The following is a 17,528-nucleotide window of genomic DNA, read 5'->3' as shown; positions in this document are numbered from 1 at the left end:
GCAGATAAAGGAGTTATGCTTGTTTTTTGTTTGTTTGTTTCATTTTATGCCTTTACCAAACATATAGGGGGTAGTTTCCTAACCATCGTTCCTGGAGAGTTACAACAGTACTAGACTACCTTTCCTCCGCGCTAAACAACCAAAGCATCTCCCGGGGATCGAACCCACACCAGAGAGGTAACTGGATTAGAAGTCATCGACTCTAACCCCTCGACCACGGTGGCAGTAGGAGTTATGCAGGAGATGAAATACATGTATAACTTTTAGCTTTTTCAGAGATCAACATCACCATCTGTGGCATAAAGCAGCTTGTTCAGTATCAATAAAACAGTGTAATTGCCTGTAATAGCATATTTCATAGCATATATTTCATTACACAGATTATGGCTTTTGTCATTAATAGAAGGCTATGACAAATCTGTATAGAGTATTTATTGACAAAATACATGTACAGCTAGTATAAATTTCTTTTATTCTGACAAGCTATACAAAAACCTGAATATGAAGTAAAACTCTATATATGAGCATCCGCGCAGTCTGATCAGGATCCATGCTGTTTGCTATCAGTTTCTCTACTTGTTATAGGGTTTGTAAGCGAACAGCATGGATTCTGATCAGACTGGGCGGATGGGCAGGCTGGTCTGGATCCATGCTGGTTGCAAACCCATTATGTTGGTTTTGTCGTGACGCGGCTCAAATAAGCCAGTCTCTTATTAAGTAACAATAATATCAAAGGTCTGAATTCTATTGGCAGTAAAGTATATACTATTAGCATATGGAAACAGACAAGCGTCTCACTCGGACTGCAGAAACGTAAGCCAATTAATGGAAAGATTCGCCTTGTGGTAACAGTACTGTGTCTGCCTCTCAGCCAAAGGATGGGGGATTCAAGGCTTACTGGGGCAATGACCATGTTTTCTCATAAGACAGTATAACAGGTGTGTTCAAGGAATGAGATTCTAGAAAGGTTCTTTTAAACTATATGTTTTTTAACAAAAATGCTTAACATAATTAATGTTTTGACACTATAAGCAGCCCTGACTAATAATATTATTTACAAGGTGGTTGTTATAACAATACAATACATGTATGTGTAAAACTTAAACAGTTTAAATAATTACATTTATGAATTTATGTGACTAAATAATACCACTTGATATTCATTATGAGTTTAACAGTATTAAATTTAGTAGGAAATGGGAAGTGGAAACTTAATATTATTATAATAGTATTTAGATAGGGAAGTCTTTTTGCTCTTCCTGTATGTAACAAACTAGAAAGATAATCCTATTTTCTCTGAAGTGATCCATTAAATAGACAGCATGACTTTGTGTTATTGAAATCATAAAATGGTTACGGCAGATAAATTAACAAAAAAATATGTAAGCGTTAAAATTGTTTTTGAAATTATGGAAGATTTGTTGAAAATAATGAAGTAACCTCGGTTAAGCACAGACTAAGGATGGTCCATGTTTGAAATTTTTGACAGAAGGTACTTTACTAAAGGGTAATATCAGCATGAGGAATTCATTTTGTTATCTTTCCTCTTCATGAGAAAATTTATTAAAGTTATTTCACTTCTTTTTGAAATTATTTATAGGAGCTCAGCTGAGGTCCAAGATCTGTAAATATAAGATTTGATAGTGGAACTTTAAATAGAAAATTTGGAAAAAAATTAACGTAACATAAATAATTAAAAAAAAATAAAATAATTAACAAACATACTCAGAATTAAATTAAAATGTAGTGTGCTTCTGAGCCTGTTTAAACTGGCTTTACAAAATAAGCTTGCACCATCAAAATCATTATTTTAGAAAAAAGAAGTGAGCAAATGATCTGAAATGTTGCACACTAGTTGTTGGTATAGACCTAAATAAAATGGAATACTAGTAATAATCTCAAACAAGAGCTGTCAGTAGGACAGCAACGCTCGACTATTCTTAGTGCTTGATAGTAAAAAAAATGCTTGATACAGTTACCTCCTCCTGTTAACAGGTTGGGGTCATGATGGTGAACAAGTGTGCAAAGTTTCAAAGCCATATGTCAATGGACTTTGAAAATATTTGAACTATTACAAAAACTTTAACATAAATTCTAAGTCGAAAAAGGGGCATAATTCTGTCAAAATGCTTGATAGAGTTACCTCCTCCTGTTTACAGGTTGGGGTCATGATGGTGAACAAGTGTGCAAAGTTTCAAAGCCATATGTCAATGGACTTTGAAAATATTTGAACTATTACAAAAACTTTAACATAAGTGGTTACGCCGACGCCGACGCTCGGGTGACTGCAATAGCTCTACTTATTCTTATCGAATAGTCGAGCTAAAAAACAAAAACATTTCAAATCCAGTCATGTTTATTGTTAAAAAAAACTCGGTGAAGTCCCTTAACCATCCCCTTATCAAAAGTTTGAATGAGTCAAAGGCTACCAATTTCTAAGTAAACATCGTAATATTCCACTAAAAAACTGAAAAAAGAATAATGAATCAACAATGTAAGAACAGGTGTTTAACTGAATATAGGGGAAAAAAGAAGAGAGCAGTTTCCTAGAAGCAGGGGTAAAGTCTTTTGTGTCTCACAGCAAGTTTAACTATTGTCATTGATAAAAGAAGAGAAATGACCTAAAGAACAACCATGAGGAAAACTTATTGTAAAATAAAGTTTATTGGGAAGGATGAGATCTTAACAGATAAAGACTTCTTTATGAAATCCTTATCATGTACAGTAAATCAAACAGTATCAAATTTTGAGGAAAACTTTAACCAAGGTTTTATGCAATACAATAGCCATAGTTATATTACAGGTAATACATTAATGACTTCTAAAGAAGTGTCAAATAATATAAAATTATTTACTGAATAAATAAACTGAATAATTCATGACTGTGACAAGTGGAATTATCTTGTTGCTTAACAATTATTTAACCAATGCTTAGGTTTCAAATTTAAAAAAAAAATATATATATATTTAATACAGGGAATTCTTCATTTCATGTTTTATGTTATCATTGAAATTTCAACCTTCGAAACTGTCCGCCGTTTGTAATGTTTAATATAAAGTTTATTGCGTTTTATCTAAAACCCATAATACATGTATGTTGAATATAACAAAGAGTTTGGTCATTTAAAAAAAAAATCTCCTCGAGACACTTCTTAACATCCTTTTTGACCATGCCAACTTTTACTTACTACATGTAATGATAGGTCTTTAAGATTATAATATCTAAAGAGAAATTCTTTAACATTATACACTACACTTTAATTTTACTTGGTCTGCAGAAAAACTTACTTTGTAGTTCTCCCTCTAGACTGGCTACTTTGCCCCTTTTCTTCACTGTTTTTAACGTACATTTTTTGTCACTGCACTCAGAGGAATCAAATGCTACACCTGTAATACAAAGCAGTTAAAATGTAATTATGTCACTGTATAGAACTGTCTACTTGGTAGAAAAGGTGTGAGTGGCTAGCTCAGATGGTGAAGCTGCTGTACAGTATTTTACCAGTTTTTAGTAAGAAATTCCGGTCTCACATTTTTTTTTTATTCTGTCCATCTTTTAAGCCTTTATTTTGCTCCAGCATTAAATTACAAACTGTGCATTATAAAGTGATCAATGTAAATATCAAAACAATATACCATCCAGCATTTACAGTGAGCCTAATGAGTGGCAAATTAAATGACCAAATACACTTTTCCCATTCTATCATTGCACTTTTTGCATGAAAGCACAATAAAGTAAGGGGGGAAACAACTAGATAAGGTGCAACAAGTCTTATAAAGTACAAAATAAAGACTGTATGAATAAAAGAAAGTAGTACCTGCAGAGTCGTAGCCCCTGTATTCCATACGCTTCAAGCCTGTAATGAGGATCTCTAGGATCTCTTTCCTTGTAGCAGGTACCAGGTAGTTGAGGTATGCAAATATACCTGAAAAATACAATCATTCTTATTAAAAAATAGCTCAAAGTCAAAAATCTAAAGGCTGCGAGAAGCATTAAATAAACCTGAGAAATTGATACACCTGAAATAGTTATGTGTTTAAATATTCTGCTAGGTCTTAATGCTAAACTGACATTCAATTTGCATCCTGCTCCGTATCGACCACTGGGGACTGTGAGCCTGCTAGTGCTAGAGGCAACAGATTCTACACATGCCATCGGTGCCATCTGATTATGGTCTGCACTGTTCACTATTAGAATTATCACTAAAAATAATGAATGTTTTTGTCCTGACTGAAAGATTGGTATTATTCTGTGCTATTTAGAGTGGTAAGGGTTAAAGAGAGAAATTAAAAAAAATTAACAGCTTAGTGTCAGTTAAATAATTTACTGTGTCTAAGGTCAGACTGCATGGATATTACACAGTCTGGACACACAAATCATTTAACATAGCAACCACCTTCAAACGGTTATTAAATAATTAATGTATATGCATGTTAACACTAAATATAATGATGATTTTGAAAAGATAATGTATAAAAACAAACTTATATAAACTAAATAAAAAATACATTACATAATTATGCATGTGCATCTAAAGAAAGAATGTAAATTATATGAACAGTTATAAAATGTAATTTACATAAACGCAGTTTAAAATTGATACGTATATCAAAGTATACTAAGTATGTGTAAAATTATGTTTTGCTATATTAAAGTGAAAATAAAATAAGTTTTGCATAATTTTTGTATAATTATATTAGTTGCTTAGTCAGCAATGTAAACTTACAATCTATTTCTAAATCACGAGGACTGGATGATCATAATTATGTTGTTACCATTATCATATTCAACATTGAAATAACATGAGCCGCATCACGACAAAACCAACATAGTGCGTTTGTGACCAGCATGGATCCAGATCAGCCTGCAAATCCGCGCAGTCTGATCAGGATCCATGCTGTTCCCTTACAAACCCTATAACAAGTAGAGAAACTGATAGCGAACAGTATGGATCCTGATCAGACTGCGCGGATGCGCAGGCTGGTCTGGATCCATGCTGGTCGCAAACCCATTATGTTGGTTTTGTCATGGCGCGGCTCAAATAATAATATTTCAGTGCATATTGTAGTGTATATTTATAGTATGCCTGCCATCAAAGAATATAATTGAAATCGCTGTCTCCTGTCTTGCAAGCATATACAATTCAATGTGTACCCCGTTGGCGATTACAAGCACATGTTACATCCGAACACTGCACCTTTCTTGGGAACTTATATATTTTAACTTGAAGTTTTCTTGCAATATTAAGAAGTACACTTGCTTATATACTGTGTGCAATTAACTTTCCTGTCATTTGAGTAAAATTTTCTTTTCTTTTGTACTTCAATTAAATTTTGATTCAGCATGCCAGAAAGTAAAGTATTCAAACAGTGAGGACCTCCAAACAAATAAACAGTCTCAGACTCTCAGTTAACCCTTAACCTGCTGCCTTGTGGCATTGAATCTACTCATGCACGACCAGTGCAGACCTAGATCAGCCAGCTCAAGGTCATGATCATGTTCTGTTGTGTTTGCTATAAATCCAGAAAATATTTCTGAAAAATTTGCCTTAAAAATCTGAATGGTTTTGTCCATATTGAAAGATGGACAAGTCTATTTCAGATATTTAGCATGGGAAAGGCTTAAGTAACAATTTATTATATTACAACACATTAGCATAATTATATAGACTCAGCCAGTAGGTAAAGTCTGGAATACAATAGAAAGTTAAATCCCTCTCATCTTTTATAATATTTGAAAACAAGCTGATCACAACTGTAAACAACAGTTACCTTAAATATTTAGTGAAGATAAATTCAAAATGGCATCAGGATAAAAGAGAAACCATAAATTTTATTCAAAATGAAAGGAGAAATGTTAGATGTAAGGTCAACTATATGACATAGGTAAAATGTACACAACACAGAATATTTACATTATAATGTTTTTGTTTGTTTGTTGGATTGAAAGTCAAACAAGTGCATAACAGAATATAATAGTAAATCTCATTGTTATTCAAATTTTAAACTTAGGAACCATTTTTATTATTTAGTTTAAAACCTGAGAGCAAAACCTGAAGTTGAAGTACTGTCCTGAGTGGTAAGCCAGCTTGCTACGTGCCACGGTGGCTTTAACTCAAACAAAAACCAAAATCATAAGGAGTCACTAGAAGTATAATTAAATTACTAAGGACATATAACACCAACAGGTGCTAATATTTTACCCCTTCACAAACTTAATTATGGGCCATTTCATCATCTGGTCTGATGTCAAAACAATTTTTTTTTCACAAAGCAGCTTTTGAGCAAACAGGAAATTTTTATAACCCCAACAGGAACTCAGAAAATATCTCACGAAATAAATTTACAGTTATTTCAATTCAATTTATAATTAATAATTTGATTTCAGAAAAGTACACATTCTTTTCAAATTCAGTTGATAAAACAGGCTCATTTTTTCAGTGTGATTAAATTTCTCAATCAATAATGCTTGATTTTTACTCTGCATGTAACCATCTTACCAATTTTAAAAATTCTCCTATTTTTCACAGTTCTGATCAAGAACATTGCATGGTAAGAGCTATAATACACTTATGCCAGCTAATAATGAATGGCAAGCCAGCAACTTATAGTGAGGTAACAATGAATTGCCGGTGAGGTAAATTATAACCAATTGCAAGTAAATTTCAAATGGTTTCAAGTCGCTATCGCTCCCGTCGAAGTTTCTAATTTCTGTAGAACAGCACGGATGAACACTAACATATACATGGTAAGGTACTAAAGCAACTGCCAGCAAATTATAAATAGTGAGGTAGAAATTAATTTCCAGCAACTTCTAAATGATGAGTTAGCAATTAATTGCCAGCAAATTATAAATAGTGGGGAGGCAATAATTGCCAGCAACTTTTAAATGTTGAGTTAGCAATTAATTGTCAGCAAATTATAAATAGTGGGGAGGCAATAATTGCCAGCAACTTTTAAATGTTGAGTTAGCAATTAATTGTCAGCAAATTATAAATAGTGGGGAGGCAATAATTGCCAGCAACTTTTAAATGATGAGTTAGCAATTAATTGTCAGCAAATTATAAATAGTGGGGAGGCAATAATTGCCAGCAACTTTTAAATGTTGAGTTAGCAATTAATTGTCAGCAAATTATAAATAGTGGGGAGGCAATAATTGCCAGCAACTTTTAAATGTTGAGTTAGCAATTAATTGTCAGCAAATTATAAATAGTGGGGAGGCAATAATTGCCAGCAACTTTTAAATGTTGAGTTAGCAATTAATTGCCAGCAAATTATAAATAGTGAGGTAGAAATTAATTTCCAGCAACTTATAAATGTTGAGTTAGCAATTAATTGCCAGCAAATTATAAATAGTGAGGTAGAAATTAATTTCCAGCAACTTTTAAATGTTGAGTTAGCAATTAATTGCCAGCAAATTATAAATAGTGAGGTAGAAATTAATTTCCAGCAACTTATAAATGTTGAGTTAGCAATTAATTGCCAGCAAATTATAAATAGTGGGGAGTCAAATGCCAGTAAATTATAAATGGTGAGGTAGCTAGGCATTATTAATTTACAGGATAATTTAATGGAATGAAAATTTAAAGTTAGTCAACAGTAACGAGCCTGATCAGCCTGCATGGGTGTGCAGTCTAGCCTGAATCTACCCAAAGTCTTATCACTTTAATATGTTCCATTGGGGTAATTGTTAAAAAAAAATTACATGCTATAACATAAATAGAACTTTAATCATTACTGTAAATTTCACTATCATTTTAGCTTTCAATAATTTTTTTTTCAATTTAAAATTAAAATCGTAATATATTTATATAAAATTTATTCTACAATTTAATTGATAAGTTAGAGCAGAAATGTAGATGGAACATATAAAGACGGATCATGAACTAACCTCCCATTTCAGCAAAACATCCAGTATCCCTCATTACTCAGCTGTTTTTATTTTTCTATGCTACAGATAAATATAATTCTGATGCAATAAACCCCATAAAAGGAATGTCCAACTGAAAGCAATGCACACTATGTTTTGAATAAAACTTCTAGTTGACCTTTTTTTCCAAGAAATTACCGGTATTTTATAGACTCAAGACTTATTTTTGAATAAATGAATATAATCATAATTCAAATCTTTTTATTCTCGTTTTTTCCCCAAAAAGTAAAACTTTAATGTTTTCCTCAAAGTAGTTTTTCCTTCAAGAGCAACATTGCATGAATTTTCAGAAAAATATCTACATCAAAATCTTATCTAAAACCTTTTTGTGCAGAAAAGTAAACGATACAATAAAGAACTATAATCAATATCATTCTGCTTCATTAAACTTCAAACAATCCTTTTAAAAGAAAAAAATATTCATTTTTCATTCCAAACTTCCTGATTCAGGTATAAAAGGTGCAAAACAATAATCTACTACTAAATAATGCTTAGATTATAGATACAAATTATAGGAAATACTATCTCTTCCTGGTCTAAAAATCCAGTTATGCAAGAACCAGTTATGCAAGAACAGTATCAATTTTGGGGTTTAAAGAGATAATTAATACACAAGACTCGGATCTGTATAAAAATTCCATTATTTCGGCCCCAAGTACACAATACAAGATTTTGCAGAAAGCTGCCAAATTGCAGTCCTTGAAAACCACAATCTTTAGTAAAATTCTGTTAGTAACTGCATGCTAATTTTGTATTGTCATGCAAGTCAATCAGGCCACAGTCAGAGGTGGAGGACCAATAATTTAAGACATAATTTGAGCCACGCCATGACAAAACCAACATAATGCATTTGCGCCCAGCATGGATCCAGACCAGCCTGCGCCTCCGCAGTCTGATCAGGATCCATGCTGTTTGCTTACAAACCTGATCAGACTGCGCGGTGCGCAGGCTGGTCTGGATCCATGCTGGTCGCAAACACACTATGTTGGTTTTGTCATGACGCGGCTCATTATTATGTTGTCAGCCTATTTAATACCGCAGCCGAAAAGACAAGTGCATTGTAACCTGAAAAACTAAGGTAAGACAAACCCAAGGTTGGCACACATGGTACTCCCTCCTACTGAGCTTTCAAAATACAGCTGATCAACAAGCCATTAAATAAAAATAGTTTTAAATGTATTAAAGTATGAACATATTTTTTCTCAATCATTTTAACTACATTAAAATTAATAATTTTCTCTATAAACATAATTATATAATCATATCATAAATGAAAAAATACATGTACAGGCATAAAGTATGTGCTATTTTACATGCACATAATGAATATTTTCTTGTTGGTTTTTTTTTAATCGTTTTTGGTCATTTAAATTCATTGCAATCCCTGTTGTTACTGACTTAACTAAATTTTAAAAGTCATACCATATTTATTGCTGACATGACTGGTTTCACAAACCCTGATTGCTCCAGTAAGATTATTTCAAATGCATTAATAAATCTCTAAACTTAAATCAAAATTGACACACTAAACTATAAATGTTCACTGATTTTTTTTTAACAAACTAATTTATATTTGATAAAAATTTACAAAAAAGAAGCAAAGATTCTGGTTTATTACCAAGTTAATGAAAACCACAACTTTTCTCATTTCATATATCACGTAGCCCATTTAATTAAGCACTTCAGTTGATAAAACATATGCTTAGCAACATGCAATTTCATTAAAATAACTCAAATTAATCTTGCAGAAATTGACAGAAATATATTCAGAGTTTTAAATTTACAGAGTTCTATTTCAAATCCATTCTTTTTAATGAAATGTTACAATGGGACAGTGGAGAGTGGCTATTAGGAACTTACATATATCTTATTTTCTTACATACACTGATCCTCATTTAAGTGAATTATGCTCTTCACTGAAGGCGAATATCACACTTAAAGGCCCATAATGCCCTAAAAAGTAAAGAGGGCGAATATCACACTTACAGGCCCATAATGCCCCAAAAAGTAAAGAGGGCGAATATCACACTTACAGGCCCATTATGCTCCAAAAAGTAAAGAGGGCAAATATCACACTGAAAAGCCCATATTATGCCCCAAAAAGTAAAAAGGGCGAATATCACACTTAAAGGCCCATTATGCCCCATAAAGTGAAGAGGACAAATATCACACTTAAAGGGCCCATAATGCCCCAAAAAGTAAAGAGGGCGAATATCACACTTAAAGGCCCATTATGCCCCAAAAAGTAAAGAGGACAAATATCACACTTAAAGGGCCCATAATGCCCCAAAAAGTAAAGAGGACAAATATCACACTTAAAGGCCCATAATGCCCCAAAAAGTAAAGAGGGCGAATATCACACTTAAAGGCCCATAATGCCCTAAAAAGTAAAGAGGGCGAATATCACACTTAAAGGCCCATAATGCCCCAAAAAGTAAAGAGGGCGAATATCACACTTAAAGGGCCCATAATGCCCCAAAAAGTAAAGAGGACAAATATCACACTTAAAGGCCCAAAATGCGGGCGAATATCACACTTAAAGGCCCAATATGCCCCTGAAATGTTTTACTTTTGTTTCTCAAAGCTTTTTTAACCTGAAATTGTTAGTTTAAGAAAACCTGAACTCTTTGCCAATTACATGAACCATCTTTTGGTTCTGTTGCTTTTTGGCAATAAGTTAAGTTGCAGAGATTAAGTATTTTGAATGGAAGTCAAATTGCTACTTTGTTTACATTTTCCCAAATTTTTTTAAAAGGGTCTCAAAAATTTTAAAGGGTAAAATTTTTCCCCTTTCAGAAACATCTTTTTTTCCGTGGGGAAAATGCCTCTCCCATTAAACAACTTTTAAAAATTTGTTTAAAGAACTCTATTTTTTTTTAATTTTTTTTCTGGGGCCCCTTTTGGGGGCCCCTTTTAAAAAATTTACCCAAATTTTGAGAAACAAATCTAAAAATTGAAACTAACATGTATCTAAAAAGGGCATTCCCACTTTTAAAATTATTTTTGGGGCCTTTATAAATTGTGTTGGCAGTATTTTTAAAAACATTATTTTTGATTTTTTTTTTGTAGGTGCAAAAAAGGTTTTCCCAAAAAGGGAGGGACTTTTCATCAAAACAGTTAAACAGAGCTTTTTTCTCCCTTTTTAAATTTGAAAATGTTTGAAGTTCTAAACAATTGTTTTACCTTGAGATTGCTTATATGAAGCACTTCCACCTATCTTAATATATTAATGAATAATAAACTAGATTCTAAAATAAGCTTTTATAACAAAAGTTTGAGCGATGCATTTTCCAAGAAAAAAAAAAAAAAAAAAAAATGTAGGAAAAAAGCCAAATTTTTTTATCTAAAAATCAATTATATAATGTTCACATGCAGTTTCTGAAAATTACGTAGGTATATAATTATTTTCTAAAAATGAAAATGTGTGAAGATATAATGTAGATCAAGTTAACTTTTGAATGTCAATAAAAGTATCAGATAAGGCGTGCTTCAAATGAGACATTTTTGATAAAATTATAATTCATCATAAATAATTATTTAATTTCATATAAAAGTAAACATCTCAAGTTAAAAACAAACACCTGCCAGTAATAAAATGCAATATATTAAGTAAATCACTTTTAATGTAAACAAGTAAGTTGTTTGGCTAATTTTGTTTTTCCTTATAATATATTTGTTGAAGTTTTATTATATTATCAGTGCTATATGTATACTGATCGTGTCCTGCTTTGATTGTGCCAGACTGAAACAGGTTTGACACATTTCAAATAAAAATCAACAATGCCTCTGACTACTCAGTAGTGATTTCAAAGCCCCACCGCCTGTCAGAGAGCCCTCAATCAGGTTAAGCATTGAGACTTGTAAAATCTCGGGTTACCTATTGTAGGGTGGTTTATTCGGATTTCCTTAGTTGGGCCCAACTAAAAAATTTAGCTTAGGTCTTTCCCGTATGCATACTTCTGGAACTTCAATCGAGGTCCCCCTTTATATATGAGTGCTTTAAAAACACTTGGCCCACATTAAAGAAACCAGGGGAAGCTTTTTGCAGAAAGATTTGGGGTCATCTTTCGGTTTCTAAATTTTGGGGCATTTTTCCCCTTCCCCCCTAAATTTTTTAAAATAAAACTAGATCCCTTCTTCCCTGGGGGAAATTTCGCCCAAAATTGGGGCGGGGGGGCGATAAAAAAATAGACTCAAAAAAACAAACAGCTTTTAATACGGTTTCCCCTAAAAATTTCCCTTTTGCACTTTCCCTTTTCCCAGTAACATTTTCGATAAAAAAATTTAAAAATAAAAGGGACAGAAAGCTGTCCTTTATAGATAGATAGTTTCTGCTATTTTTACTTTTGCTTTTTAAAAATTAATTGAAATAGAAAAATTTAAAAAATTTGTGGGATAAAATAAAAATTCTAGTTTTTTGGTTTTTAAATTTTTCAGGGTTTCCCCCACTTTGCTAGATTCACAAGGCTATATTGCCCCCCTTCAAAAAGCAGAGGTTGTTCTGAAAATTGAAGTGCAATGTATTTATATTAGTTTATACTTATTTTTTTTAGTTTGGTTGTGTAAAAAACTATAAGCTAATCGAAACACTCAAATCCATTCCTGGAACCAACCAGTACTTAAGCAATGAGTATAAAGTTTCTTGCTCATGGTATTTTTATTATCATTGCAAGCATTCTGAGAATAAATTAAAACTGGTATTCAGACATCATTCTTTTAAAGTTTTAGAGAACAAAACTGCTTTACATATTTCAATTCTTTATCACCATGCTATCACAAAAGCACACAATACTCTCACACAGATTGCCTGACAAAATAATTATTAGGATTATATTCTAATATCCATTAAAATTGATTGAGAAATGAAGTATTCTCTCCTTTGAACATGGCATAAAATACTTCATGTGAACTTTTTAAAAATTTGTTTGCCAAATAAATTTTGCCCAAAATTGTAAATTGACACTGCTTTAAGGGGGTTTAAAAAATTAAATAAAATATAAAGAGTGAAAGTTTAAAATTTTAAACGGGTTTTTAAAAATTTAGGGGGAAAAGCCCTAAATTTGGGGCCAAAAAAAAATTATTTTACAATGTCCCCAAATTTACAAGCAGGTCGCTCCACGAGAAAAAACCCCTTCCGCCTTATTATTGAACGCAAATGGGAGCCGGTGATGGTTAAAAGAACAGGGCTCTCTGTTTTTGGGTTGGTTGTTTTTGAGGCAGAATATGGGTACCATTTCCCCTCTCAAAATTTCATATGTTTTTTTTCCCCCCTTATCTCATAAAAAATCCCCTCCAAATTTTGTCTAAAATAAATCAAATCTTAAAAGGGGATACTCAGGCAAGTTAACGACAAAAATATCAAAATTATCTTTTGTATTCAAATCACGATACAAATGAACATTTATATTTAAAAGGTGCATTTAATAATGCGAAGATATATTTATAATGTAAAAAAGATCAATTTAATATTATCCATTTTTATTGTTTATTTTAAAGGTGCAAACTGCATTTTTTTTATAGTGTAATTAAAAGACACATTTAAACCTTTAAATACAGATCTACCAAATGTTTTTGACCATAAGGTCACTGACAACCAACATTTTTCTTTAATGGATGGCCTAAGCACGTCAAGTCTGATGTAAGACTTATAATGAATTGTGTAACAAAAATGTTTCAAAATTTGAAATTGACTGCAGTTAAAAGCCAGACACAAGATAACTTTTCCTCTGATGCAATTTAAATGTCTGGATTTAAAGTGGGGGCGATTTATATTGTTTTTTAACCTTTTTCTTTGGGGGGCCCTTAAAAACATTACGTTTTAAAAAACCTAAAAATTTAAAACCCTTTTTGGGTTCCCCAAAATTTCGTGATGGCAAAAATTTAATCTATGTTTCCCATAAAAATTTGACGCACATATTAAACTGAAAAACGTAATAGATAGCAAAAATACCCTTTTTTTATTTCCTTTTTTTAATGAAAAATATCCCAAATCAAAGGTTATTAAATTTCCTCTTTTTAATTTTAAAATGTAAAATTTAACAAAATTAATAAAATTCTTTGAAAAATAAAAAGGCCCATTCAAGTACAGAAAGATATAAAAAAAAGTTTTTTAAGTTAATCGTGGTTTTTTGAAGTTTTAATAATTTATGTGAAAAGGGCACATTTATTTAAACTTTTATAAAAAAACGTCCCTTTTAATACCAGGGTAAAAACACAAAAACATAAAAAATTTTATTATAAATGATTATCCATTTAGGGGTAGGTGTGCTCTGGGGGTGGATGAGGAACAAGTTTAGTCAATCCACTGTTCAGCCTAACATTGGTTTGTGTCACTAGCCATTTACCTACTAATCAAATGAGCCACGCCATGACAAAACCAACATAATGGGTTTGCGACCAGCATGGATCCAGACCAGCCTGCACGTACGCAAAGTCTGATCAGGATCCATGCTATTTGCTATCAGTTTCTCTATTTGTTATAGGGTTTGTAAGCGAACAGCATGGATCCTGAATAGACTGCGCGGATGCTGGTTTTGCAATTTAACTACTAATCAAATATACTTATCATTTTTCATCAAGATGAGAGTTTTTATAGGGCTTTAACAAAGTGCCCGTATTACCAGCTGACCAAAATATTGTTTTATCTTTCATCTTTTTACATTTTGGCTCCTAACCATAGTGCAGTTATGTGTTAACTCCTTATATAATTTGATGGGAGTTAACCCTCTACTCCACTAAGGTGACAATTACACATGTAGTTATAATTCTCTAGGTTTTTTTTTTTTTTTTTTCATTGCAAGTTTATCCACTACATGTGCAAATCTATCAAACATCTTGTATAATAATTAATATAAAGTTATGCATGTATAATGCATTGCATTTATTTCTTTACATACATACATAAAACATTATTTTGTCATCTATAATGTAAATAAAGCTGTTGATGATGGGTTAAACAGAAAATACTTAACATGAATTTAAAAGAAGTACATTAATGGTTTTGTAGGAAAGAGAACAGAACTTTGTTGCTTACATGTTTTTCTTAACAAATTAATTATACTTATATAAAATTTCTGTTTTATGTGATAATTTTCAACCAAGAATAAGTAGTCATTAAATTTAAAATAATTCAGTAACATTTAACATATTTTTCCCAAAATCTGACCTAGTATTCAGGCCAAGTCTATATAAATAAATGCTAAAATATAATAATATAATCATCATCTAAAGGGCTCTGAACTAAAAGAATTAATTATTACACAGTAAGACTGGTCATTTCATTTTTTACAAAACTTCACCCAATGAACATGCTGAGCTGCTTTGAATCTTGACTATATGGTTTTATTAAAAAAAAATAAAAATAAATAAAAATAAGAAAAAAAAAGTACATGTATATAGGCCTAGTCAAAAGCATGTTGACCTGGCTCTATATGATACAACTATCATTATCATCACTTAAGCTCTCAATTTTTTATTTATATGTATATACATACAAAACATATGTCATACTGTCCCTAAGTTATTTGACATATTATTGTCACATCTGTCTTCCTTGAAATAACACAGGTTTTCTACATTAAGTGATACATTAAAACTTTGTGTTATTAATCACTTGAAGTCAAATTCTCATTTTCTGGTGTATATGTAATGCATACATTAACTGTATTTAATACATGCACTGAACGCATGCATTGCAACATACATTTTTCCATAAAATATCAATATGGCTGACAGTAAAGAAACAAGAGCTTAAATTTATATCCATTCAAACATTTACAATGCAAAATGTGACATATGCATTTTTTATAGTAATTGACTGCATATGCATGTTATACTGCATGTATATGCAATTGTACAAAATAATTGATATATTTAATTAACCAAAATGTTCCTGTTTTAACTTTTATTATCCACATCAACGATAGATATTGCAGTATAATACATTTAAATATTTCAATATTAACATTAAATAAATAAATCACTTAATTTCTTAAATATAAGAAACACTGGAAATGAAAACTTTCCTTTCAAATATTGCTGGTTTTTTAAATAATTTAATAAAGACGTATCATGATGAAATATGATACAATTTATCTTAACATCTATCATTTTATGTAGATCTTTATCTATATTACTTTAGGCATATCTAAGTTTTTATAATTATATATAAATTAAATATATAACACAGGTTTTGTTTATTTGCAACAGACTCTGAAAGCAGTCAATCATTAGTAGTTGATTGGCCAATATATTATTATGTTTTCCTAATTTCCCACATGATATTCACCAGGTTAAGATTTTTTTTAAAGCTGCAGCTGTAAAATACCTTTAAAATTAATAGTCTCCTAAAATTATGAAATATATGATCAATTCAAGTTTCCCTCTGAAATTTACACTGTTAACTATTTAAACAACAAATCATTTGATATAGGAATATAACTAATATGGAATCAGAAAGACAAAACACAATGTACATTATATACAGCAGTTTTGAATTTATTTTAGTAAGATTCATGCATAACTATCAATCTTATTATCAATTACTGTAATACAACAACTGTATTAAATCAACACATGGCTACATTATGGCAATCACTCCTTTTAAATTTTAAAACAATGGAAAGTAAAGGGCCCAAAAAATTATTACAAAACAAATTTTAAATAAAATTTTTTTTTTATTTCCAAAAAAATATTTTAATAAACTTTAACCAAAAAATTTAAAAACCCTAATTTAATCATTTGAGCTTACTTTAACCCCGTAATGCCCCATTTCAAAATTTTTTCAATTTCCCTAAAATTAGGGTCAAATATAAAATTTATAATTTAATCTAAATATCTGTGAACTGATGAATATATTTTTATAAATTTAATAATATATCTATCCAAATGTCTCATCAAATTATTATTTCTTGAAGTCCTTTAATTATGCAATAGCATGCATACTAAATATATGAATCTACTATTCAAATGAATTCTTTACTTCATAATTCTATACGTTTATAAACATAACAATGTATAATGTAATTTAGGACAAGTACTTTAAAATGTTGCTGATGCAAGTCAATTAAGCCAATTCAAATCATTCAAAATTGCAAATAGGTTAAATAAAGGAATCACTTACCGCACATCTTGCTTGCTTTTCCTTTTGGATGCTTCCTAATAAAAAATGCAGAATAATTTCAAACAGTGATAACGGACTCTATCTTTATTTCTTAACAGCTTAATACACACTACCTGTCAAACTGAACTGACACGTTTTTGCATGGACTGTTTATATGCAAATATTTAGATTTACTTCCGGGGATGGATTGTGTTTAAATATAGATATGGCTATCCCAAAGCAAAGCTTTATAACCAGGCAAGGTCCCGCTTTCGCAGTGTCAGTTTTTGTGTGTCTATGGTGTATTTCGCAACCTTATATTTAATCCTTTCCTAAACAAACATATTGTACATAATTAAACACGCATTAATACTGATAAATAGGGTTGGTTTGCGTCAGTTCATGCACGGCATGACGTGGGAATCCCGGAACTGCTCGGTTTGATACTAATTATAGATTTGGTTTCTGGCTTCAATTTTAATTTCGCAACCACGCTTCCAA

The 17,528-nt window shown here is 31.3% G+C and overlaps 1 protein-coding gene across 9 annotated transcripts in view; it reads right to left on the bottom strand.

Annotated features, from left to right (window-relative positions):
- The window catches only part of LOC132726701 (glutamine--fructose-6-phosphate aminotransferase [isomerizing] 2-like), a 68,685-nt gene extending 51,343 nt beyond the window's left edge, over positions 1-17,342 (bottom strand). For 3 of the 9 annotated variants that reach the window (XM_060712053.1, XM_060712057.1, XM_060712054.1), the window contains exons 1-3: positions 7,889-8,217; positions 3,816-3,923; positions 3,289-3,387 (exon numbers count right to left, since the gene is read on the bottom strand). In XM_060712053.1, the coding sequence (XP_060568036.1) occupies positions 3,289-3,387; positions 3,816-3,923; positions 7,889-7,922 (241 nt within the window). In that variant the 5' untranslated portion in view covers positions 7,923-8,217. Of the gene's footprint in view, positions 1-3,288; positions 3,388-3,815; positions 3,924-7,888; positions 8,232-17,048 lie in introns of those variants that run through there. The other 6 variants (XM_060712049.1, XM_060712055.1, XM_060712056.1 and 3 more) reach the window with 5 other exon arrangements.
- Positions 17,343-17,528: the final 186 nt, after the last annotated feature.

The sequence above is a fragment of the Ruditapes philippinarum genome, unplaced genomic scaffold (genome assembly GCF_026571515.1).
Source record: "Ruditapes philippinarum isolate M1 unplaced genomic scaffold, ASM2657151v2 ctg2119_1_1_1_1, whole genome shotgun sequence".
In the NCBI taxonomy this organism is placed as follows: Eukaryota; Metazoa; Mollusca; class Bivalvia; order Venerida; family Veneridae; genus Ruditapes; species Ruditapes philippinarum.
The sequence above is the reverse complement of the archived record's forward strand: the minus strand, read 5'-3'. Positions and strand labels throughout refer to the sequence as shown.